At 38.8% G+C, this 23,433-nt stretch overlaps 1 protein-coding gene across 3 annotated transcripts in view; it reads left to right on the top strand.

The window, feature by feature from the left end:
* Positions 1-18,243, top strand: part of MAMDC2 (MAM domain containing 2) — a 162,550-nt gene extending 144,307 nt beyond the window's left edge. For 2 of the 3 annotated variants that reach the window (XM_024126846.3, XM_024126847.3), the window contains exons 12-14: positions 11,140-11,399; positions 17,007-17,091; positions 17,231-18,243. In XM_024126846.3, the coding sequence (XP_023982614.1) occupies positions 11,140-11,399; positions 17,007-17,091; positions 17,231-17,295 (410 nt within the window). In that variant the 3' untranslated portion in view covers positions 17,296-18,243. Of the gene's footprint in view, positions 1-11,139; positions 11,400-17,006; positions 17,092-17,230 lie in introns of those variants that run through there. The other variant, XM_024126848.3, reaches the window with a different exon arrangement.
* The last annotated feature ends 5,190 nt before the right edge of the window (positions 18,244-23,433 follow it).

Below are 23,433 nucleotides of genomic sequence, written 5' to 3'. Positions count from 1 at the left end.
AATCAAAAGAAAGCTGGAGTAGCAATACTCATTTCAGATAAAATAGACTTTAAAATAAAGAATGTTACCAGAGACAAGGAAGGATACTACATAATGATCAAGGGATCAATCCAAGAATAAAGATATAACAATTTATAAATATATATGAACTCAACATAGGAGCACCTCAATACATAAGGCGAATGCTAACAGCTATAAAAGAGGAAATTAACAGTAACAGAATAATAGTGAGGAACTTTAACACCTCACTTACACCAAGAGACAGATCATCCAGACAGAAAATTAATAATGAAACACAAGCTTTAAGTGACACAAAAGACCAGATAGAGACAATTGATATTTATAGGACATTCCATCCAAAAACAGCAGGTTACACTTTCTTCTCAAGTGCACATGGAACATTCTCCAGAATAGATCACATCTTGGGTCACAAATCAAGCCTTGGTAAATTTAAGAAAATTGAACTTATATCAAGCATCTTTTCCGACCACAGCACTATGAGATTAGAAATCAATTACAGGGGAAAAAACGTAAAAAACACAAAGATATGGAGCCTAAACAATACATTACTAAATAACCAAGAGATCACTGAAGAAATCAAAGAGGAAATGAAAAAGTACCTAGAAACAAATGACAATGAAAACACAATGATCCAAAACGTATGGGATGCAGCAAAAGCAGTTCTAAGAGGGAAGTTTATAGCAATACAATCCTACCTCAAGAAACAAGAAAAATCTCAAATATATTTAACAATCTAACCTTACACCTAAATGAACTACAGAAAGAAGTATAAACAAAACCCAAAGTTAGTAGAAGGAAAGAAATCATAAACATCAGAGCAGAAATAAATGAAATAGAAACAAAGAAAACAATAGCAAAGATCAATAAACTAAAAGCTGGTTCTTTGAGAAGATAAACAAAATTGATAAACCTTTAGGAAGAAATAGAAAATAGGAACAGACAAATCACAAGTAATGTAATTGAAACTGTGATTAAAAATCTTCCAAGAAACAAAAGTCCAGGACCAGATGGCTTCACAGGTGAATTCTATCAAACATTTAGAGAAGAGCTAACACCCATCCTTCTCAAACTGTTCCAAAAAATTGTAGAGGAAGGAACACTCCCAAACTCTTTCTACGAGGCCACCATCACCCTGATACCAAAACCAGATAGAGATACTATAAAAAGGAAAATTACAGACCAATATCACTGATGAATATAGGTGCAAAAATCCTCAACAAAATATTAGCAAACAGAATCCAACAACACATTAAAAGGATCATACACCATCATCAAGTGGGATTTATCCCAGGGATGCAAGGATTCTTCAATATATGCAAATCAATCAATGTGATACACCATATTAACAAATTAAGTAATAAAAACCATAAGATCATCTCAATAGATGCAGAAAAAGATTTTGACAATATTCAACACCGATTTACAATAAAAACTCTCCAGAAAGTGGGCATCAAGGGAAACTACCTCAACATAACAAAGACCATATACGACAAACCCACAGCAAACATCATTCTCAATGGTGAAAATCTGAAAGCGTTTCCTCTAAGATCAGGAACAAGAAAAGGATGTCCACTCTCGCCACTCTTAAGACCTGTACTCAGAAAACTATAAGACACTGATGAAAGAAATCAAAGAAGACACAAACAGATGGAGGGATATACCGTGTTCTTGGATTGGAAGAATCAATATTGTGAAAGTGACTATACTGTGCAAAGCAGTTTTTGGACTACAGATTCAATGCAATCCCTATCAAATTACCAGTGGCATTTTTTACATAGCTAGAACAAAAAATCTTAAAATTTGTATGGAGACACAAAAGACCCCGAATAGCCAAAGCAGTCTTGAGGGGAAAAAAGTGGAGCTGGAGGAATCAGACTCCCTGACTTCAGATTATACTACAAAGCTACAGTAATCAGGACAATATGGTACTGGCACAAAAACAGAAATATAGATCAATAGAACAGATAGAAAGCCCAGAGATAAACCCACACACCTATGGTCAACTAATCTATGACAAAGGAGGCAAGGATATACAATGGAGAAAAGACAGTCTCTTCAATAAGTGGTGCTGGGAAAACTGGACAGCTACATATAAAAGAATGAAATTAGAACACTCCCTAACACCATACACAAAATGAACTCCAAATGGATTAAAGACCTAAATGTAAGATCGGACACTATAAAACTCTTAGAGGAAAACATAGGGAGAACACTCTTTGACATAAACCACAGCAAGATATTTTTTGACCCACCTCCTAGAGTAATGGAAATAAAAACAAAAATAAACAAATGGGACCTAATGAAACTTCAAAGCTTTTGTACAGCAAAGGAAACTATAAACAAAATGAAAAGACAAAGACAACCCTCAGAATGGGAGAAAATATTTGCAAATGAATCAACAAAGGATTAATCTCCCAAATATATAAACAGTTCGTGCAGCTCAATATTAAAAAAACAAACAACCCAACCCAAAAATGGGCAGAAAACCTAAATAGACATCTCTCCAAAGAAGACATACAGATGGCCAAGAGGCACATGAAAGGCTGCTCAACATCACTAATCATTAGAGAAATGAAAATCAAAACTCCAATGAGGTATCACCTCACACCTGTCAGAATGGCCATCATCAGAAAATCTACAAAGAATAAATGCTGGAGAGGGTGTGGAGGAAAGGGAACCCTCTTGCACTGTTGGTGGGAATGTAAATTGATACAGCCACTATGGAGAACAGTATGGAGGTTCCTAAAAAATCTACAAATGGAATTACCATATGATCCAGCAATCCCACTGCTGGGCATATACCCAGAGAAAACCATAATTCAAAAAGACACATGCACTCTAATGTTCATTGCAGCACTGTTTACAATAGCCAGGTCATGGAAGCAACCTAAATTCCAATTGACAGATTAATGGATAAAGAAGATGTGGTACATATATACAACGGAATATTACTCAACCATAAAAACATATATGTGGAACCTAAAAAAATGGTACAGATTAACCGGTTTGCAGGGCAGAAATAGAGACACAGATGTAGAGAACAAACGTATGGACACCAAGGGGGGACAATGGGGGTGGGGGGGGGGATGAATTGGGAGATTGGGATTGACATGTATACACTAATATGTATAAAGTAGATAACTAATAAGAACCTGCTGTATAAGAAATAAATAAATAAATAAAAAGAATTTGGCACATGCCTCAAGGGAAGATTGCTCAGTCTGCTGTGTGTATCTTTTCTCACAAAACTTGATCCTCAAGTCCCGGCTGCTTTTGCAGCCCTGAACTCCAGTTTTTATCATCCCACAGTGAGAACTGTTGGTTTCTCTGCCTCTTAGCTGCCCTCTGCTTAACTTCTAAACTGAATAGGCAAATGCCCCAGTGGGGAAAGCAGCTTGAAGAATGTTGAGTTCACTTCACTGACCTTCCCTTGTCTCAGGGATCTTGGCCCCTCAAGTTCTTGCTGCTTGGGAGGCTCTCTGACAACTTCAAAACAGATGTTTTCTAAAAAAAATTTATCCATTTTAAAAATAATTTTTCTCAGCAGATGTGTAGGTCAGCTACAAGTTACTCAACACATCCACAAGGGGATGTTGTGGATTTCATTTTTTAGCATCGTATATTTAAGAGCATGATTGTTATACTCAAAATTTGAAGACATTTGCTCTTCTCTTCTGCACTACAAACCAACCCATCATAGTGTTTTTGAATGAGCTCTATGTGTCTCTGGTCTCTTTCAACTGTATTCTTTTGTTGATATTTCCTGGTTATTCTACCCAAGGTCTTGCTGTATCTGATATTATGTTATTGCACTGTGTTCTGTCTTTGGCAAGGAGTAGTAAAAGCAGAATATTAAAATTTACATTTATACTGCCTTTGGCTATGAACTGTCTGAGAGACTATTCTACTTCTTTCCCTTTATAACTCTCAATCTTGAGTAATAAATATTGGGGACAACTATCATGGTAAAAAAAATACTGAAAATGCCTTTTAAATTTAATTATGGTAGAAACCACTTAACAATTACCTCCTATTTTTTTATTTTTTCATTTCATTTTATTTATTTTTGGCTGCGTTGGGTCTTTGTTGCCGCATGCAGGCTTTCTCTAATTGTGGTGAGCGGGGGCTACTCTTCATTGTGCTGTGCAGGCTTCTCACTGCGGTGGCTTCTCTTGTTGAGGAGCATGGGCTCTAGGTGCGTGGGCTTCAGTAGTCGCAGCACGCGAGCTCAGTAGTTGTGGCTTGTGGGCTCTGGAGCACAGGCTCAGTAGTTGTGGCGCACGGGCTTAGTTGCTCTGCGGCATGTGGGATCTTCCCGGACCAGGGCTCGAACCCATGTCCCCTGCATTGGCAGGCAGACTCTTAACCACTGTGCCACCAGGGAAGTCCACCTCCTATTTTTTTTTTAAAGAAGTGACTTACATAGTAAATGTACTTACTGTTGCTTAGATGAATGTCACTGGAATTCTCTTCAACAGGGATATGGTCTGAAGTAATAAGAAAATTTAATTGGCTTAGTAACAGTTCATAGATTTAAAGGATGCTGGAGGCAGACAAGATCTTATAGATCAGTTTAGACAACATACACATTTTCAATATTAAAGCACTGAAACTCATTCAAAGTAATTTTAATTATTGTCTGCTTGGATCCTGGGAGAGCAATAGCAAACCTGCCTGTGATTAGATGTACAATTTAAACAATAATGAAATTACATCCAAAAAGGTCTTCTATTGCCTGCATTGTTGAGTTTTTGCTATTTTTACATTTAGTCCTAGCAATCTTTTCTATGTCTCTTTTTTTCAAATACAGGCAGTAAAATAATGGCAGGGTACAAAAATGGCTGAATTTCTTATTCTATACTTTAATAAAGTGATAGGTTCAAATGCTGGGCCAGCAACAGTATCTTTCTCTTTGATGACTGGAGGGTATTTGTTAGGTGTTAGTGACAGCAGAATCTTTTTTTTTTTTTTTTTTTTGCGGTACGCGGGCCTCTCACTGTTGTGGCCTCTCCCGTTGCGGAGCACAGGCTCCGGACGCGCAGGCTCAGCGGCCATGGCTCACGTGCCCAGCCGCTCCGCGGCATGTGGGATCTTCCCGGACCGGGGCACGACCCCGTGTCCCCTGCATCGGCAGGCGGACTCTCAACCACTGCGCCCCCAGGGAAGCCCCAAGTCCTTGTCTTTTAAGAATTTTGGTACTAATATCCAGACATGTAATGATGCTACCCAACTAGGCTGTAACTATCGGGGCAATTAGCTCCAGATTATTAAAATCTCCAATCTCCCTCAATCTTTTCATAACTTATCACACTAGTTTCTGATATTGTCAGACCCTACTTACACAAGAGAAGGCTTCTATGACAGGCTTTAAAAAAAATAGTGGTAAAATATGCATAACGTAAAATTTACCATTTTAGTCATTTTTACATATATAATTCAGTGGCATTAAATACATACACCTTGTTGTGTAACCATCACCACCAACCATCTCCAGAAATTTTTTTCATTTTCCCAAACTGAAACTCTGTACCCAGTAAATAATAACTCCTCATTTATGACGGAGCTTTAAAAATCATTTAAAAGATATAGTAAAGAACAATTTTAGAGAGACACATTTAGCAGTTGTTCTTCCCAAAGCATTGATATCTTTTTTCCCTGATTGTTAAGAATCCTCTTTCAGCTTAATAAAGCAGCTAGCTATTCATTCCACATGCCCCCCACTCCTTCCTGGCCCTGGTGAGAGGAGGCTGCAAGACTAGAGGAACAGCTGCTTCACTGCTCCAAATTACAAATATGGTGTGTGTCTCAACACATCACAGCTGCTGAGCAAAGAACAGATGGGACCCTGATCTCCCAGTAGACCCATTGGAACCCCCGTCTTGAATGTTAAACAGTGATCCACAGAGAGAAGGTGATTTGTTTTCTCTAGTTAATAATCCCTTCTGCAGACTGGAATCCTTCATGTGCAGGAACACGTAAGCCAGTCTGAGGTTTCAGCGCTGGGGCTCCTGGCTCCAATCCATAGCTTTTGTTTGCTGAGACAGACAGCATTTGGAGTTGGAATGTGGCAAAGCTTGTCAACACACAGGGCTTTTCTCTGCTTTCCAAACACATGTGAGGCAGACTGGCTCTCCGTGAAGCTGTGATCTTTTCTGGGGAAAGGAAATGTCACATGCAAGTCAAGAAGAAAAACATATTTGGAATCAAGAGGAATAATTGGTCTGGGCATCAAAGGGACAAATTCTGATCAGTTGACAAATATGTTACAATTATTTTTAGGTATAGATGTTGATCTAGATTAGTCTAAATCAGTATTGCCTTATGGAATATGCATATGTGCTTAAAATAGAAACCGTTTTAAAAAAAAAACAAAAACCTGAAGGATTTTTGGAACGGTCAGCATTACTCAAGAAAAGCAGACTGGTGCCTGTGCCCCAGAAAGGCACAGTTATACTGACATTCCCCTGGATGTTATCCCTCTCTTCCAAAAGCTGCACAATTACACATGTCAAACACCTTAGGAGCTTTCCTTTCATCCTTCATGGTACTAAACACAACAGTCTCTGGAACTGGAAACCTTAGGTAACGGCTTCAGTCTGATACCCAAGACCCAGAGACGCATGAGCTGAAAGCATTACCAGAGTAATGCTTCATCCAGTTGAGGCTAAATGATTAGTGCACAGTACTCACGAAAGAAAAAATTCAGTTCGATAATCCTGGAGGTGATTAGAGATTTACCTCTCTTCCAGGATCTCAGACTATTTTGGCCAGGACTCATGTCGTTATCACTGGGACACACACTATCATCACTAGACAGAAGATACTTCTTGGGTCGTCTCTCACTTATGATGGATCTATTGCTTCCTTTCCACTCTGAAAAGACTTCATGTTTTAGACCCACAATAGTCTCTACTTTCCAGTTTCCCAGTGACAGCATCTTTCAGAGGAGCCCTTCCCGCCCCACAATTGAATGTTTCATCTTTAGCCAAGGTCCTTTTCTTAGGATTCAAGTAGGCTTTTGAGAGCCCCAAAGCCAGGCACCAAAGTTATTTTTCTTTGACTTTCTTCTTATTTACCTAAGAATTATTTCTGGAGGAAATATTTTTTAATTTAAACATGCATTAAAGTAGGGTTTCAGTTCACTGTGCTATACTAACTTATGTATAGGATAGTATGGAATACCTTTGTGCATAGTAGGTGATAAACCATGGTCATTTCATGCTTTGACCTTATTTTCCATGGAATTAAATTAAATACACCCTTCTGTAAGGATTTTGTGTATCTGTATTTGTTTATATCTAGCCTCGCTTAAGTTAGAAAATATTAGAGAAAAGAACAATCAAATTTCCTCTCATTGCTAAACGTGTAAAAACCCCAGTGCTTCTTGTGTAGCAATTTTATTGCCAGTGAAAGAATGAAGATAATGAAGTTAAGAATGTGTGTTTGGTTAAAAAAAATACATCAGATGGTGTGGAACTAGCTTGAGAACACTTGCTTTGATATGACTTTAATTTTATCAAAACTTGCTCTTGTTCCAGCTTTGCCTTGGAGCATCCTAGTCAAGTACACGTCTCATTGCCAAGATCCTCATGCAACTGGAGGGACCTTGGTAGAGCCATGTGCTTTGGAAATGGTCAAACTGGTCTGTGGCTTAGAGCTGTGGAAAAAATTCATTTGTTCATTCAACAAATATTTATTGAGCATCTACTATGTTCCAGGCACTGTTCTAGGACCTGGAGGCATAGTGAAGTAAACAAGGAAATAGCTCTGCCTTTGTGTGTTCCAGAGGAAGGAGACAAACATAAAAAATAGGAAAATCATACAGTATGTTAAGAGGCAATTAAATGGTGTGGAAAATAATAAATTAGGGTATAGAGAAAGAGGGGTGCCAGAGGAAGGGAATTGCTATTTGAAATGGTGTAGTCAGAATAGGCCTAATAGAAAAGGTAATATCTGAGCAAAGAGTTAGAGGTGAGAGAGTGAGATCTGAGATTATATGAGAGAAAAGCCATTCCAAGCAGAGCTTAGCACACACAAAGGCCCTGAGGTGTTAGTATACCTACCGTATTCCAGGAACAGTAGGGAACTCAGTGTGACCACACAACCCAGAGTGAGGAGAAAGGTGATAGGAATCAGAGAGCTAAGAGAATGAGCAGGAGATTGTATGGGGCCCTAAACATTTTCAGGCATTCAGCTCTCCCTCTGAGTGAAATGCTGAGCCGGTGGAAGGTTTTGAACAGAGGAATGGTAAAATTTAGCTTTTGTTTTACATTTTTTTTTTTTTTTTTTTTTTTTGCGTTATGCGGGTCTCTCACTGTTGTGGCCTCTCCCGTTGCAGAGCACAGGCTCCGGACGCACAGGCTCAGCGGCCATGGCTCACGGGCCCAGCCGCTCTGCCGCATGTGGGATCCTCCCGGACCGGGGCACGAACCCGTGTCGCCTGCCTCGGCAGGTGGACTCTCAACCACTGCGCCACCAGGGAAGCCCGCTTTTGTTTTAGAAGGTTTACTGTGGATGCTATGTTGAGATTAGATTGCAGAGAACAAGGGTAAAAGCAGGCAGACTAGTTGGGAAGTGTTGTATTAATCCAACTGAGAAATGATACTGGCTCAGACCAGGGGGTAGCAATGGAGGTGGTGAGGAGAAAAATGACTGGATTCTGGACATATTTTGAAGGTAGAACCAACAGGAATTCCTGAACATCTGGATGTGAAGAGTGAGAGGAGGTGAAGAGTGGCATATGATGGCCAGGTTTGGGGCCTGGTCAACTAGAAAGGGTAGGATCGGCTTTAGGGCAAGGATGTTAGGAGCCTCGTTTTGACCATGTTCAGTCTGAGATGTCTACTTGACAATATGTGGAGATGTCTCTTAGGCACTTTAAATAAACAAGTCTGGATTTCAGAAAAGAGGTTGGAAATTTAAATTTGAGATATGACAACACAGAGCATTTAAAGCCATGAAACAAGATGAGATCACTGAAGGAGTGAGTGAGAATAGAGAAGTTCAAAAACTGGGCCTTGGAGCACTCCAGGGTCAAGAAGTCAGAGAAGAAAGGGTGAACTAGCAAAGGAGTAAGCAGTGAGGTGGGGGAAAAACCAGGAGAGATCAGGGCCCCACAGACCAAGATAAGAAAGTCCTTCTAGGAGGCAGGAGTGATCTACTCTGTCCAATGCTACTGATGACAATGACAAGGACTGAAAATTGACCACTGATTTTAGTAATGAGGATGTCATTGGTGAGCACACCAGAAACATGACAATATTTTCCCAATATTTTAGAGCAGATCATGGGGATGACTGGTTGATGAAGCCCACACCCCATTACTCTGATCGCCCAGTTTTTCAGGGTGATAACTTTACCGAGTGAAACGCTGGGGGAAGGGTTTGCACAGTGCACACTATTTGATAAGACCAAATTGGGCAGGACTCTTTCTCCCACCCTTTTAATAGCATGTAGGATTCTCAGGTCTTTATGGAAATGAGGGAAAGGAAGAGGAGGAGTGCCTTGAAGGAGCATAGGTGGAGCTTCTGATCAATTCTGGTTGGGGTATCTCAAGCACTGCCTTTTGGGAAATGAATAGACCTCATTGATTAAACCTCAGACTATAAAGATGCTCTAGAACCCATTTCATTTGCATGCATTATTTGGGATCTCTTTTTTCCCTCAATGTGGCCATTAATTTCTGTGTGAAATAATAGATAACAGTATGTAAAAATTATTTTTACATTGTGTATGTAAAAAAATCAATATTGGCAAAGAAGACAGTGAAATCACATACAAAAACCTGTGCATAGTTTTTCAGGTAGAAGAGATATAAACTTTTCATCAAATGAGCAAAGATTAAGAGCTACTTATATAGAGTGCAAGGCTTTTTTTAAAATGAGCCACAGGTGCACAGAATTATATTATGGCTGTATTATTCGAGAAATTACTATTAATATATTGCCTGTTTCAGTAGCTTCATGGTAATTATTTAATACCAACCAGCTCTATTTTGGGGGGCGGGGCTGATCTGTAGTTATGTCCCATTTCTGTGGTGTAAATACTTCCATCATGGCCTATTTCAAACTACCAATGTGAACTCATTTGGACCTACCAACAGAAATCACACAATTGACCATTGAGAGCCAGTGGAAACAGGCTCCAACACACCACTGCCTTATTTACATGTGAACTAATTCTGCTTCTGTCTGAAACCAGCAAATTAAAAAGCAAACTAAAATTAGGAAAGGAAAATGGAAATGTAAAGTGTTATATAATTAACATGTAGTATATGATGTATAGTATATAGTATAAGATATATAATATATAAAATGTCATATATAATTATATTAAATATTATATAATTATGTTTTCAAGAAGTGTCACAGAAAACCTCAGGAAAGAAGGCAGGACAGTAAACTCATATTTGAATATATATTACATGTGAGCATATGTCACACACATTATTTAATTCTCACAACTCTGTAGCACAGGTTTATTAATCCTTATTTTTAAATTGGAAATAGGTTCAGAGAGGATCATCCATTAGACCACAGTCACACAGACAACAAATGTTAGAGCCAAGACTTGAACCCAGATCTACCTGACTATTCCCCTAAACCAATGTCTAGAAGCTCAGAATATTGTCCACGAATTAGTAGGATAAATTCAGATATGTTAATTGCCACCACAGTGGCACAATACTAGTATATTTATTACCTCCTGTATATTAAACTGAATTGTAAATTATTACATGAAAACACTTATTTTGATGGTCTAAATTTTGTAGCATATTTATCCTCCTTGGATTTTACATATTCTCCAAAATTGTAAAATCCTTTATCAGTACTGTAGTCAAGTCATCCATTGACTCTGATTTGTTTCCAAGAACACTACTCAAAAGAAAAAGAAGAGGGGAGGGATAAATTAGGAGTATGGGATTAAGAGATACAAACTGCTATACATAAAATAGATAAGCAACAAGGATTTACTGTACAACACAGGGAACGATATTTAATATCTTATAATAACCTATAATGGAAAATAATCTGAAAAAATATACATGTATATATAAGAGAAAGAAGCGAATATAACTGTGTCCTTTTTAACAATACCTGACGTTGCATTGCTGTCAAGGCTACTACATGTACATCGAGGCTTCCCACATGGTGTATGGACAAAAAGCACGACTCTCGTCCAGGCCTCTGCGAGGAGTCACTGGAAAACACTGCTTGACATTTTTCTACCACATGTATGGAGCAGGGACTGGCCTCCTGAATGTTTATTTGAAAAAGGAAGGTGACAGTGAAGAGTCCCTTTTATGGAGAAGAAGAGGTGAGCAGAGCATCTCCTGGCTACGAGGGCTGATTGAATACACCTGTGAGAGGCGACACCAGGTAAGCCAAAAGAGATAAGAATCAAGTGATGGGAAATGTTCCTTTAACCTTCTGATGCTCTTTCTTTTTCTTGCTACCATCAAGAATGTTTTGTTCTTTTTCAGGGTCATAGATAAAGGCAGTACTTGTTTAAGAGTAAAAATAATTAGTCTATATTGACTGAACCTAAGCAGTGAATGGGAAATTAGGCAGAAAGAGAAAGCTTTGGGTATTTATGCATAAAGTGATTTTTGCAACTCAGTGATGAAAGTGTGTCTATTTTTGTCTTGGTGCGTTATGAGTGTCAAGTATATTCTGTGTATCCTGCAAACCTCCAAAACAGTCTCTCTTTCTTCGAAACATGGTGTTACCTAATTAGTTGTTGCAGCTGCATCTTTCACTCATCATTAGCCACAGGCAAGGGCTTTTGTTGTAAGCTTCTATTTAACAGAGTATGTGGTCAAGAGTAAATTTTTAAGCCTCCGTCCGCACTGATGCAGAAGAAACTAGTCTTGATCCTATGTCCTGGGTCTCCCTTTGGGTCTTCTCACGGGCGGTAGAAGACCTCCATCCTACGGGATCCCAATTATAAGGGAATCTGGACAGCAATAAGAAAGAGCCTTTTCAATTCCAATGGATGAGATTGAGCAGCCAGTTAGTCTAGAAATCAGCAGCAGCCTCCTGAAAGCCACTGACTTCACCTGCCTACCTGAGCCAAGGCTCCAGAAAGCTCTGGGGAGATAACATTAGACCCCTGACTATTCCTGAAATTGCTCTGTAGAATTCCAGGTGTGACCTTCAGCTAAAAGCCCTACTTCCTCCTCATCCTTGCTTCTGGACCAGCACCCCTCAACTTTAACCACTGGCCGCTTGGTTTAAGCAAATCTTAAAGGAATATTTAAGGAAGAAGTATCCAAAAGAAAGACATTATTTTACACCACCCCTTAACCAAAATTAATTTTCTGCAGATCTAAATGGGAATGAATTGCAGAAGCTCAGGTGACCAGCTTACAGTGCCATCTAGGGTGCTGGATTGCTAAGAACAAATGACAGAGGGAAGATGTGCCATTATTTACGGTTGGCCCATTATCTCAGCATGGATAAAATTATCTAAAACTTTAACAAAGAAAAAAAGCCCCAGGAATAATTTTAATAGTGATTTAATATCTGCTTACAGAAGGAAAATGGATCACTCAGGAACTTACTGATATCATTGATCATCATTCAGAGACGATGAATTAATTTTTTAGGCTATCAGGGCACTCATACTCCTACCCTATTCAAATGTCCTCAAAGTGTGGTCCTGAGACCAGCAGCAACACCTGAAATGCATATGCACCTAATATGAAATTCACCTGAAATCCACATTCTCAGGCCCCACCTCAGAACTACTGAACCAGAAACTCTGAGGATTAGGGCCCCGAAATCTATGTTTTAACAAGTCTCCTGGTGATTCTGATGCACTCTAAAGATGAAGAATCTCTGTTATTGGACAAAACGAATCTGAGTCTCTTAGGTGGAGCCTGAGCACTGATGTTTTTTAAAACCCCCAAATGATGCTGATACAGAAGAGCTCTAGAATTTGAGTTCTATGGAACAGGTGACTTCCCAGCATCTAACCTGGGGGCCAGGTACAGGTCCTTGCATTACTAGACTTGCTAGGTGGCTTGTTGTTTGAAAATATTTTTGAGCACAAAGTAGTGAGGCACCTGGGGTGGCATCTTGGGGTGTTCAAGTTCAAAGGTGAGGAATGACCCGAGAGACTTTCAGCTCTCAATTTGGAAAGAAGATTCCAGACAATTCCCTTTGGCTCAGAATGGAACAGATATGAATCTGCCATGAGGAATTTTCTTCTTGATTTTGTGATTCCCTCAGGACTGTCTGGAGACCACGATGAACTAGGTTCTCCAAAACATCCTAGTGTCTAATAAAACACGGAGACACTCATGTGCAAATGGCCATCTTCTATGTGCCAGGTACTTACAAAGCTGAGAGCTGTGCATGAGTTCTTCCAATTGATATTATAGCTCCTCTTTAAAGATGGGGAAAACTAAATGTCCAGCTGGTAAGTGGCAGAGTCCAAAGTTTGTATTCCTGAGCCACTGTTCTACGTTCCCTCCCACCATAGAAGTCCCAAAATACACTCATTGCCCTGGGCGCCACAAGCACTGAGTGATCTTGGAGAAATGTTATCCTCTCTGAGACTGTTTATAGATTTTCAAAATGGGGTAATAATGCCTGCCATGCTGATATCACCAGAGTTAGAGTGAGAATCCAATGAGATTATGTTTGTGAAAGGGTTTATAAACTTTAAAGTACCAAACTATAAAAAGATACTATTATTGTTTCTGAAAATATATTCTCTCCCAAATCTCTCTGGTCTTTATAACCATGGCAGACCTGGTAATCTCAATAGCTACATCAGGCATCCAGACTGAGATCCTATAGTATGAGGCCAAAATATCTCCTTTTAATAAATATTTATTGACCATTTACTATTTTTTTTAAGTGCCGAGGATACTGCAATGCACATAGCATAGATTTCGTACTCTTTTTTTTTTTTTTTTGGCTTTTTTTTTTTTTTAACATCTTTATTGGAGTATAACTGTTTTACAATAGTGTGTTAGTTTCTCCTTTACAACAAAGTGAATCAGTTATACATATACATATGTTCCCATATCTCTTCCCTCTTGTGTCTCCCTCCCTCCCACCCTCCCTATCCCACCCCTCTCATGGTCACAAAGCACAGAGGTGATCTCCCTGTGCTATGCGGCAGCTTCCCACTAGCTATCTAATTTACATTTGGTAGTGCATACTCTTTTTTAGTTTACATTTTAGTGGCAGAGAGGTAGAAAATGTGAAACAAAAATATACAATGTAACATCAGGTGTTAATAAGCGCTATGAAAAAGAATAAGTCAAGCTGATCAGGTAATGAGGTCAAAGAAGTATCAGGGAATACTCATGAAAGGCCTTGGTTGACATGGTAGAGTTTGAAATTTATTCCAAAAGCAATGAGATACCATCAGATGGCTTTAAGGTAATACGGTCTGATTTATATTTTAAAACGATCACTCCGGGTACTACATGGACAGTAGGCTGCAGTGGAGTAGACTCTGGGGGCTCCTGCAGGAGGAGTAGGAGTGGTGGGTTGGGCTGTGCAGCAGAGGTGAGATGTCATCAGAAGCCCACAGGACTTCCTTCCGCGTGGAATGTGGGGTTTGAGAGAAAGAGTCAAGATGACCTCAAAGTTTTTGACCTGAGCAACTGCTAGAGTGGAGTTGCTCTTTGTTGAGATGAGGAAGACCTTAGGTGGAGCAGATCTGGAGGAGTGAGGGCGGTATGTGCAGGAGGGAAATTAACAGTTGGTTTGGTTTGGTCTGTTTTCTTTTTGTTTTTTGGTTCTGTTGTGGTACACGGGCCTCTCACTGTTGTGGCCACTCGCGTTGCGGAGCACAGGCTCCGGACGCGCAGGCCCAGCGGCCATGGCTCACGGGCCCAGCCGCTCCGCGGCATGTGGGATCCTCCCGGACCGGGGCACGAACCCGCGTCCCCTGCATCGGCAGGCGGACTCTCAACCACTGCGCCACCAGGGAAGCCCCAGTCTGGTTTGGTTTTTGATGTGCAAAGCTTTTGATGTCTATCAGACATCCAAGTGGCTGTGTCAAGTAAAAAATAGGCTATGAGACTGGAGATCAGGAAAATGCACAGAACTAGAGAAGTAAATGTGTACATCATTAGTGGTGGTGGGCAGGTGTAGGTGATTTTTAGAATGCTGTAGTACTGCCGTCATTTGAGATTTATCCTATAGGGGAAATACCTGGGTGGCCTCTGGATGATATTCCAGTCATCAGATTTTTTTCTTTGTAGAAAAAAATGCATTAAGTGGCAAAATTTTAATCATGTCCTTTCCTAAGGGATTTATTAAAGTGCTAAGCAGAAACTGACTCACCATTGATCAAAAACACAAAATGATTTTATTTCCTTTGGATTCCTTGCTTACCTTTCCTCCTCTGCTCTCAGGTGTTTTCCTCCCTGATTTCTTATATTTTGATACCATTGAAAGAGAGTGTTAGACAAATTCTCAGCTCAATGAAATATTTATATCATTCATATTGTTCATTATACTGCCTAACATTTAGTAGGAATTATTATGTGCTGGGTACTGAGCTAAGACCAGGTCTTCAAATTTTCTTATTCATGGTACCCTTAATCTCAGTAATGTTTTTCCTGGTGCCCCTAGACCAAAAGATAGCTAATGTTCCATTTATCAAGTAGTGGAGTCCCAACAATAAGTATTTATGTGCTAATGACTTAGCAACCTTTTGAAAAAAATAATATACTTAAACTGATAGAAAAAAATATTTTTATCTAATTCTAAAATAACCACAATTATTTAATAGAATTTCTACAGATACAAATAGGGGAATAATGCAAAGGGGCACTCATGATACTATAAAATGGTGATCACTGAAATATGAAGGAAATTCAAAGGAGAGGATTGTATGAAATCAAGTGTTTGGCCCAACCGAAGACAATTCAGGATATAATTCCATCAGGTGATTTTCCTATTATACTTCTATTGCAGAGGTGGAGGCTAAAAAACAGATTTTACTGTTGTCCAGAAAACCAAAACACTTATTAACTACACTCATATATCCTCCTATCTAGATGTGTTAGGACATTTTTTCCTCTTTTTGCCATTTATTTGGATTCCTGTTTAGGGTGATATCTTTACAATTTCTATTAATGTTATTTTGCAACATTTCCATCATTAAAGGTTCTTTGAGTCATTAATTTCAAGATAGTTTCATATGCTTATTAATTATCCACTTTATAGTCTCTGATTTAGTTTAAATCATAAACTAGTCCAATAGGGAGTAATTTGCTCATAAAATGAGTAGAGCAAATGTGTCTTCTGGATGATTTTCATTACCTACAACCTCCCTGGAGTATTCGGTGGTTTATTAACCATTATCAGAGCAGCCTTAGAGCTGGTAATATGATCTATTTTCCTTAGAACCTGAATATTTGATCAGTTATTTTCTTCTAGGATCTAAAGTCATGAAACTGGTTTCCTCTTTTTCTTGGGCTGTGTCTTGGATGTTATGGTATTTAACTTGATAAGTGACCCATTGTCTTTTTGGTAAATTTAATTATTATATGTTGCTGTTCATACTTGGGTCTCATCCGTCATTTTAATTCTCCCACCTAGTACTAGTATGAAGGTAGATTTAGGGAGAGCCTAAGGAAGCTTAGGCTTCTGGGCCCCTCACTCTGATAGGCCCTGTGAGTACCAAGAGTAGAATGTTCTAGGTGGGGAGGGAAACCAGGTCACCACCAGGAGGCATTTCTAGGTGGGCATTTCTGGGAAATTGCCTAAAAACGTCTCAGAAGAAAGGAACTTGAATCTCCAGGGCTCCAGTAATTTTTGTGAATTTCTTTAAATTTCAAATAAATATTCCCTTTTGTACCTAAATTTGAATTGGTGATTTTGTATTCTTTTCCCGAAAGGGGGCCCCTGAGAACAATCTAGGCTTCCAGAACCATACAGCCTGGATTTGCCCTTGACCAGCATTGTTTTATCAGGATGACTCTATTTCTAAATTCAAACTTCATTATTTTTCAGATAATTTTTGAAGCCATTCGGGGAGTGTCAATAAGAAGTGATATTGCCATTGATGATGTTAAATTTCAAGCAGGATCCTGTGCGGGTAACAATATTTTTACAAATTATATAAGTTTGACTGAAAAGGGATTTTGCAATAGTCTCCAATCATAAGAATGCAAATTAAGTATTTTCTGCAATAAAAATAGAGAAAACTATTATTGTCTATTTGTCTTTCCTGACAGAAATGGAAGATATAACTCAGCAATCATCAGGATATTCTGAGGACTTAAATGAAATTGAGTATTAAGGAATGATCTGAATTGGATTAACTAAACAAAGCCATACCTCTCTTCAATCAAAATGAAAAAAAAAAAGAAGACAAATGAATACTGGACAGTCTTAACTGTTTCATAAGTTATAAAATGACTTCAGAGCACTCTTTTTCATTACTTTTGCAAAAAATACTGACTCAGGGCTTTTTTTTTTTTCTTTTTGCATATGACAACTGTTACTAGAAGTACAGGCTGCTGGTTTTGCCTATATCATTCATCTTAATTTTGGTACCAGTTAAAAATACAAATGTACTATATTGTAGTCATTTTAAAGTATGCAAATAAAGGGCACAATCAAAATGAGATGTGCTCACTTAAATCTGCATTCAGTGAATGTACTGGGAGGAGAATAGGTCTTGTGGGTTTTCTTTTGAAGTTCAAGTACCATAAATATTTTTGAAGTAATAATGTGAGGTGTCAGTAATATCTGCAGAATGAATGCAGCTTTTCACAGTAACAAGTTAATCTAAGAAAATAAAGTCTTATTTTCTATGTTTTATTCATAGAAATGGAGTATTAATTTTTAAATATTTTTACCATATGTGATAACAAAGGATATTTCATGAATGTCCCAAGGTATAAGTCAGTATTAATTAATGCTGTATTACAAGGCAATGCTACCTTCTTTTTTCCCCCTTTAAACTACTTTTGAAAGTCACTCTGAACACTTGGATAGAAATTGCACTCTTTTTTTGTAAAGCAAGCTTAAAAATGTTTATGTACACATACCCCCAGATTTTTATAACGTGTTAAACAATTTTACTGATTTTTTAAATAAATGTTTTGGTAATATTTTGAGTAATATTAATTCAAGCAGATATACTAGACTACTGCCTTTTATTTACATATTTAGAAAATTGTATATACATATTTGTATACCCAAACAGCTGTTATGAAATTATGATTACCTAATAAAAAATAATTTGAAAATCTCTTCACTAGCAATTAATTTTTCAACATTATTTTTCTTTATCAGAATATCTTCACTGTATAACTGCCAATTCTAATTTGAATCTCTACTCTGCCACACTTAAATGCTTCTTAAGCCTTTTTATTTGTGACATAAGCATTGCAAACATGGATGCAATAATTAATTTTTAAGGAGTGTTTTATTTCGCATAATCTCAATTTTCTCCCAAATTTTATCTTATTAGAATGTAAACTCTGTGAAGACAGCAACTCTTTCTTGTTTTATTTACTATTGTAGTTTCAGTACCCAGAAGAATGTCTCGGTATATAGTAGGTACTCAACAAATAAATACTTGAATGAATGAATTTAACCCACCAAACATCCCCCAAAATGGATATATTATTATCCCTTTTTATAGCTAAGGAAGCCAAGGTGCAGAAAAATGAAAAAATTACTTAAGATTTTACCACTGTTAAGTGGAGAAATTTAACAGTCAGGTCTCTCTGACCCTAAAGCCCAAACCTCTTAATTGCTTTGTGTGGCCAAAAATCCACTGTGCGCATGGATTCGGGAGGTTTTCCCACTCAAGAATGTCAAAACCCGTAAATTAATCTGTAAAAAGCATTACAGCTCCTCAAATGCCACATTCCTTAGAAAACAAAAAATACTCCACTATACAAAATAAACATCCTGAAGTTCATGGAGAAAATAAAATGAACTTTTATAGTAAAGCAAAATTTTGTAACTCAAATCCTTTCTATTTATGATGATTAATTACCTATGGGGGGACATCCCTAAACAGAGTTGAAACACTGGGGAAGGACGATTTCAAGATGTTGACTAATTCATCAGCATATTAGACATTATAATTTCTTCAAAGCATTATTCCTGTCCAGAGCTTAGTTATATTTGCTGAATAAAGAACTGAAGATTGTGTCAGGACCTAACACAGTATGTAGTGCATAATAAGGGATTTATAATATGTGGTGAAGGAATGAAGTCATTCATCAGACTCCTTGCTTACAGATTACATAAATCCATGGTAATAATCATTGCTAACATTTATTGAATACTTATTATTTTCAGACATCATTCAAAGACCTTTACATGTATTTGCTCATTTAATCCCACAACAATCCGTGAGGTAGAGCTAGTGATATTTCCATTTTGTAAGTAGGAAAACTAAATCTGTCCAAGTTCAGCAGCTAGTGTAGGGCTTGGCTTTGTACCTTGGTCTGCTTCACTGTTCTTGAAAAAAAGAAACAACAGGCCCCAAACAGAGTCACTCGTGCTAAGCCCCACATCAGCAAACCAAGACTTAGTAGGTAACCTAACTGCAGTTATAACCTCCCCTAGGATTGTAGTCTTAACAGGTCAGTCTGGAATTTTCTGGTAAGCACCAATGAGGTAATCAGTCACATAGGCCCTTCCCATCCCTCACAGGAAGATGAAGTAATCCACTCTCTCCTTTTCCCTTTCGCCTCCTGTCTATAAAAGCCTTCCACTTTATACAACTCCTTGGAGCTCTTCTCTACTTGCTAGATGGGCTGCTGCCCAATTCATGAATTGTTCAATAAAGCCAATTAGATCTTTACAATCGACTCGTTTGAATTTTTACTCAACACTGCCAAACCTGTGCTCTAATCCTCACAAGACTGTCTCCTGAGCCTCCTAGCTCTCCTACCAACTCCATCCGCAATACCAAAGGTTCCAAGTTTCCCTCACTCAAGAGGATTTATTGGCTACCAAAACTGCTCTGAAGGTTGCCAAACCAGAGATACTACTTGGAGCACTAGCTTTGGGAAGTGGCGTGGGGAGTAGGGGTTGGGGGCTAATTATTGACTTAGGGCAAAAAGGAAGGAGGTAACTATTACCAATTGTTGTTGAGAAACAACCTGAAGTTCATAGAAGAGAAGAGAGGAAGTGGAAGGTGAGCCAATGAACTTACCCTCCCTTACTCATGCCCCTTTTGCAGGATTCGCTGATTGGATGCTTCTCTTCCTTTTCAGGTTGCCTTGGCCTTCATTTTAACTGTACTTCACCTGGATGAAAATATGCCAGAACGGTAAGCACAGTATAGTTTTCTCAGGTTTAGAAACGCCCCAGGGGAAGGCATACTAGCTAATAAATACTGCTTAACCATTTAAACCCAGGGTTAGCATTTATTCCAATTCTCACCTAAACACACAAGTCCTTCAGATGGAAACTACTTTTTCACACAAATTGCGTTTTCTCCTATAATTTGCTGTCTGGGCTGGAGATTATGTATAGAAGGGAGCAAAGGAGAGGCTACTGGGAAAATAGTGACTCTGATGCAAGGTCTGGCTTAATGTGGAAGAAGAAAATGTTTAGCAAAGATTTGTTGAGAAATTTATGCTCCAGGCATTCTACTAAGCATGGAGATGACATGTTGGTGAGGAAAACAGAGATGTAAACCTGTCAGCACAATCAGAGCGCTAAGTTCGATGAGACCAGATGCCCAGGGAGGGCTTGAGAGGGGCATCTGACAAGGGAGGGCAGGACAAGCCCCCAACTGCAGTCTGAGGAGAGCGGCGAGAACCAGCACTAACACAGTGTTCCGGGTGCCCCATGTCTTCTGTCACTCTCTGGGGGCGAAGGCATGGGTTCTTTGACTTCTTCTCATGCAAAGGACTTGCTTTCCTGTGTGATTTAACCAGAACGGGGGCCGGTGGAGGTGGGGGGAGGGTTTTTGTACTGGTCATTCTAATATTGTGGCATTTTCAACACGTGGATTACTATAAAGAGGGGAAACATAGTGATTAAGTGCATGGTTTCCAGATTCAGGCTGTCTCAGTTTAAATCCTGGCTTTGCCACTTACAGGCTTTGTGACTGAAAGCAAGTCACACCATCTCTGACTCCTATTACTAATCTGCAAAATGGGGCAAATACTTGTCTCTACTTCTTAAGGGTGCTGTAAAGATTAAATGAAAATAATACATACAAGCCCTTAGTGTCTGACATACAAAAGCCTTTCCAGTTTTTTGGGTTTTTTTAAGATGTTGGGGGTAGGAGTTTATTAATTAGTTTATTTATTTTTGCTGTGTTGGGTCTTCGTTTCTGTGCAAGGGCTTTCTCTAGCTGCGGCGAGCGGGGGGGCCACTCTTCATCGCGGTGCGCAGGCCTCTCACTATCGCGGCCTCTCTTGTTGTGGAGCGCAGGCTCAGTAGTTGTGGCGCACGGGCCTAGTTGCTCCGCGGCATGTGGGATCCTTCCAGACCAGGGCTTGAACCCGTGTCCCCTGCATTAGCAGGCAGATTCTCAACCACTGCACCACCAGGGAAGCCAAAGCCTTTCTAGTTTATATTATAAGGGTTGAGTGAAATTTTTGGATAAATCACAGTTATTTTTATGTATCCTTTCTCTACAAAGGAATTGTGCGTTTATAGTGCCATCTTAAGGATAAAGCGACCATATGATTTTGTCATTTTATCATCTTTTTTAAAAATCATTACTCACAATACAAGGCTCATTTTAACCAGCACGTGGGCAATGCCCACTTTGCCCTTCCTATTCCAGCCATTGTTAATGGTTCTTCTTTGCTGCTTACCTGTATTCATACCCCTCGCAAGATTTATCATGCTGAACCTAAATTCTTGCTTTTACGTCCATCTCCTCAAGAATGGTTGCATATTCAATTACGTACCTGCTCTGCCTAGCATACTCAACAAATATTGCTGAACTAAATAAACAAATTCTCAATAAAGGCATTTAGTTTAGTACAGATATGTGTGTGGATTCCAAAAATCACGAAGGATATAAAGATTCTCTTTGGTCCATCAAAATTTCATGGTCTGGAAATCCACACACTAAAAATTTAACTTAAAAATATGTCACCGGCCACCTGGGGCACCTGGTAAAAACAAATATAAAGCTTCTTGGGAAGGCCATGCATTCAACCCAGGCTGTGCAAGTTTCCCATGTGTAAAACTGCATGGAAGGACTCACAGTCCAAAAGCACTGTTTAGTGAAACAGTCCACTAGAAGCACAAATCAGCTGCCAACAAACAGCATAATTAGATACCCAAGACTTCATGGCCCCCATCCAGCTGTGCCATCACTCTAACATCTCTGACCCTCTTGCCTCCCTCTTATAAGGACCTTTGTGATTATATTGGGCCTACCTGGATGGTCCATGATGATCACCCCATTTCAAGATCTTTAATTTAATCACATCTGCAAATTCCCTTTTGCCATGGAAGGTAATATATTCACAAATTCCAGAGATTAGGATGTGGGCATTTTTGGGGAGCCATTATTCTGCCTACCACAATTTTCTTTTGCTATCTCTTAAAAAGGCCAGTTTTGGTTTTTCCTTTTCAACTCCTCTATCTGCTTTATTTTCTTATCTGGCAGGCTAAGACATCCAATATAGTGCTAAATAGAAGCAGTGATAGTATCATCCCTGACTTGTTCCAGAACCTGAGAACATTTCTTAACATTTCATCATTAAATATGAGTTTGCTGAAGGTTTCTGGTGTTGCCTTTTATTGGTTAAATGAAGTTTTCTAGAAATTTTAACCATGAATGTGTGTTGAAAATACTTTGTTTTCCTGCTTCACTCTTTCTTCTGAAATCTTTCAATATGAAGAATCATATTAATTGATTTGATTTGCTAATATTTAATCACCCTTGAATTCCTGTAATAAACCCAATTAAGTAATGACATTTACTTTCTTGAACATTGCTACATATGTGCAAATATGTTCATGAGAAAGAATGACAGAAAATTTTCTTTAATTTCCTTAGAAATTAGGGGATTTAGACAAGGTTAGACTCATAAGATGAGCTGAATGAAAAATCTTCCTTCTTTTTCTATTCTCTGAAAGAGTGGGTAGGATTAGAGCAGTGGTTCTCAACTGGGGGCAATTTTATCCCTTACAGGACATTTGCCAATGTCTGGAGACATTTTTGGTTATCAAAACTGGGGAGGCATCTAGTGGGAAGAGGCCGAGGATGCTGCTGACCATCCTGCAGTGCACAGCACAGCTGCCTCCTCTCCCTCCAGCAAAGAATTGTACCCAGAATGTCAATGGTCAGTGGTGCTGAGGCTGTGGTTTATTTTCTCATTCTGAAAAAATAATCACTCTTCTCATTTTGTATGGGTAATTTGGTATTTTTTCAGAGAGGGCTTCAAAATTTATATAAGCTTCAGGCCCCATAGAACCTGGACCTGGTGGGAGA

Source organism: Physeter macrocephalus, chromosome 9 (assembly GCF_002837175.3).
Source record: "Physeter macrocephalus isolate SW-GA chromosome 9, ASM283717v5, whole genome shotgun sequence".
Lineage (NCBI taxonomy): Eukaryota > Metazoa > Chordata > Mammalia > Artiodactyla > Physeteridae > Physeter > Physeter macrocephalus.
Note: the sequence above shows the minus strand (reverse complement) of the source record. Positions and strands in the feature narration are given on the sequence as shown.